This window comes from Ixodes scapularis, unplaced genomic scaffold (genome assembly GCF_016920785.2).
Source record: "Ixodes scapularis isolate PalLabHiFi unplaced genomic scaffold, ASM1692078v2 PGA_scaffold2__306_contigs__length_199485367, whole genome shotgun sequence".
NCBI classification, from domain to species: Eukaryota; Metazoa; Arthropoda; class Arachnida; order Ixodida; family Ixodidae; genus Ixodes; species Ixodes scapularis.
Window position 1 is genome coordinate 57,566,228 of NW_024609857.1, and position 2,376 is coordinate 57,568,603.

The window sequence follows — 2,376 nt, forward strand, 5'->3', positions numbered from 1 at the left end:
AACAAATGGTCAACTGAAGACATAGGTACTAAGCGTGCACTAACTTCGAAGCGGTAGAAACCCTGAAATTTTAACGTAAACTTACCACCAAGTTGTTAATGACAGAGTGGTGTTTGCGGAAATGTGTTGGAGTCCTTCAGAACGGTGACGATCTCCTTCAGACCGATGATGATGGTGAGGAAGGTTCTGTTAGATTCTAGGTTCCGTCAACGCACCCCACGACGTCGAGTGCTTGTCGTGGTGGCGACAAAAGCCTTCTTTCGCACATGCCTCAGCTGCCTTGGTTCGGGGTTTCGTCAACCTAACCGTCTCTTCCCAGCCGGTTGACAGCGACACTCGCGACGGCCGTCACGGCTCTGATCACCATCCACTGGGCATTAGCTATGTGATCATCGGTGGCAACCGCGCTCTTGTAGTTCCCCGCTGCGAAAAATCTCAGTGCGATTCAATTAGTCTGCTGCTGCTCGACGATCATCATCTCTCATCGTCGCCGTCTCTCGTCGCGCAGCTGGTCACACTGCGATCACACGGTGCTTTTCGACAAGCGGTATTGTCGTCAGAAACAGTCGTCGTGCATCGCGAAGGCTACCGGGCGCTCGCGGAAAACCCGTCATTCTACGCGTTAATCGAGCCATCGTTGCGCAACAAGCATCGCCGCCATTTTCTACGCTCTGGAATCGGCTCTACCACACTTCATCCCAAGTCACGTCATCCCAGGACAGTTCATCCCAGACACATCATACCAAAGTCATTTAATTCCAGGATGTTTCACCCCAAGACAGTTCATCCCATAGACAATTCATACCGCGACATTTGATGCCAGAATAGTCCATACCGTCCAGCCGATTCAGGGGCTACTCACTTCATCCCAGGTGAGTTCATCCCAGGACTGTTTATCCCGGACACTTCATACCAGAAACGTTCTATCCCGAGACGTCTCATCCCAAGACTCTTCATACCAAGGACATTTCGTACCTGGATATTTTATACCACAAAGTGTTCTGCCGAGAAGAAGAAGTTATAAAATCGGTTTCGCACGCGCGGAGCCGACACATGCACTTCGTCTTTCTTCTATTGTCACCCGTGCCACGTAAGACCGTCCTGCACTTGGCATCGAGCTTCCATCAGTCGAATAGTCCAGCCGGCCCGACTCATTAATTGTCATCGAGTTTGTTTATAGAACATGGCCACCTTTGTGGCTTCTCCTCGAGGATCGCCGAAGCTCTGCTTCGAAGGTTACGTGTACACCAAGCGCGGGACCACCGACGAGAAGGCGGTATGGAGATGCGAGAAATTCCAGGAGGGTTGCCGGGGACGAGCTGTTACTGCAGATGAGACGACCACTATTACACAAGGCCATACTTGCCATCTACCGAGTCCGGAAAATGTCGCTGCGGCGCGTTTACAAGAGGAGATCAAAACTGTAGCCAAGCGTTCCCACGACACCCCTCGGAACGTCGTGACCGCCTGCCTACAAGGGGCAAGACCAGCGACTATCGCGAAGCTCCCCCCCAAGCTGTCATCACTGGAAAGGAAGGTGAACAGAGCTCGACGCGAAGCCCATGGCGCAGCTCAAGTTCCCTACCGAATCCAGGACATAATTGTACCTGAACATGACAAGAACAGCGTCACCTGAAGTATTTCTCGCAGGGGACACAGGCTGTATTGACTCGGAAAGAATAATAATTTTCGCCTGTAACACGGACCTGGGCCGTTGAAACACCTGCGAAACCTGGTTGTGTGACGGCACATTTAAAGTAGCACCAGATATGTTTTACCAGCTTTGGGTTGTTCATGGCCTCTACAAAGGCAGGGTGCTTCCCTTTCACCAGCTTTGGGTTGTTCATGGCCTCTACAAAGGCAGGGTGCTTCCCTCTGTATACTGTCTCTTGCCGAACAAGCGCGAAGCGACGTACAAAAGAGCAACGCGCATGTTACTTGAGGCTATTGACGGTGCCACTTCAAGCCCACGACAGGTGCACACTATAGTGATGGACTTTGAAAAGGCTGAAGAGAATGCTTTCCGGGAATGCATTCCTGACGTCAATGTGCATGGATGTTTATTTCATTTCGCGCAAAGCATCTGGCGCCGAATTCAAGAGCTCGGCATGCACACGCGATTCATTGATGATTCCAGCTACCACCTCATCCTGAAGAAATTCATCACACTGTGCTTCTGCGATGTTTTCGACGTCTGCGACAGATATCGCATGCTAGCAAAGACAGCTGCTGGGCTTGTTTGGGCGCACGGAACAGAACCAAGAGTTCCTAGACTACTTTGAGAATACCTAGGTCGGTCGACCAAACATGCACCCAAGGTTGCCAATATCCATGTGGAATTGCAAGCGCGTGACAGAGGTCAGCCTTCCCAGAACC

The 2,376-nt window shown here is 51.3% G+C and overlaps 1 protein-coding gene across 1 annotated transcript; it reads left to right on the forward strand.

The window, feature by feature from the left end:
- The first annotated feature begins 1,183 nt into the window (after positions 1–1,183).
- Positions 1,184–1,636, forward strand: LOC120849834 (FLYWCH-type zinc finger-containing protein 1-like). Its single transcript, XM_040222090.1, has one exon. It carries the CDS (start codon positions 1,184–1,186, stop codon positions 1,634–1,636), a length of 453 nt encoding a protein of 150 aa, XP_040078024.1.
- The last annotated feature ends 740 nt before the right edge of the window (positions 1,637–2,376 follow it).

Bases quoted from the DNA above. Each gene is read 5' to 3' on its own strand.
- LOC120849834 (XM_040222090.1), top strand. From the start codon at position 1,184: ATGGCCACCTTTGTGGCTTCTCCTCGAGGATCGCCGAAGCTCTGCTTC.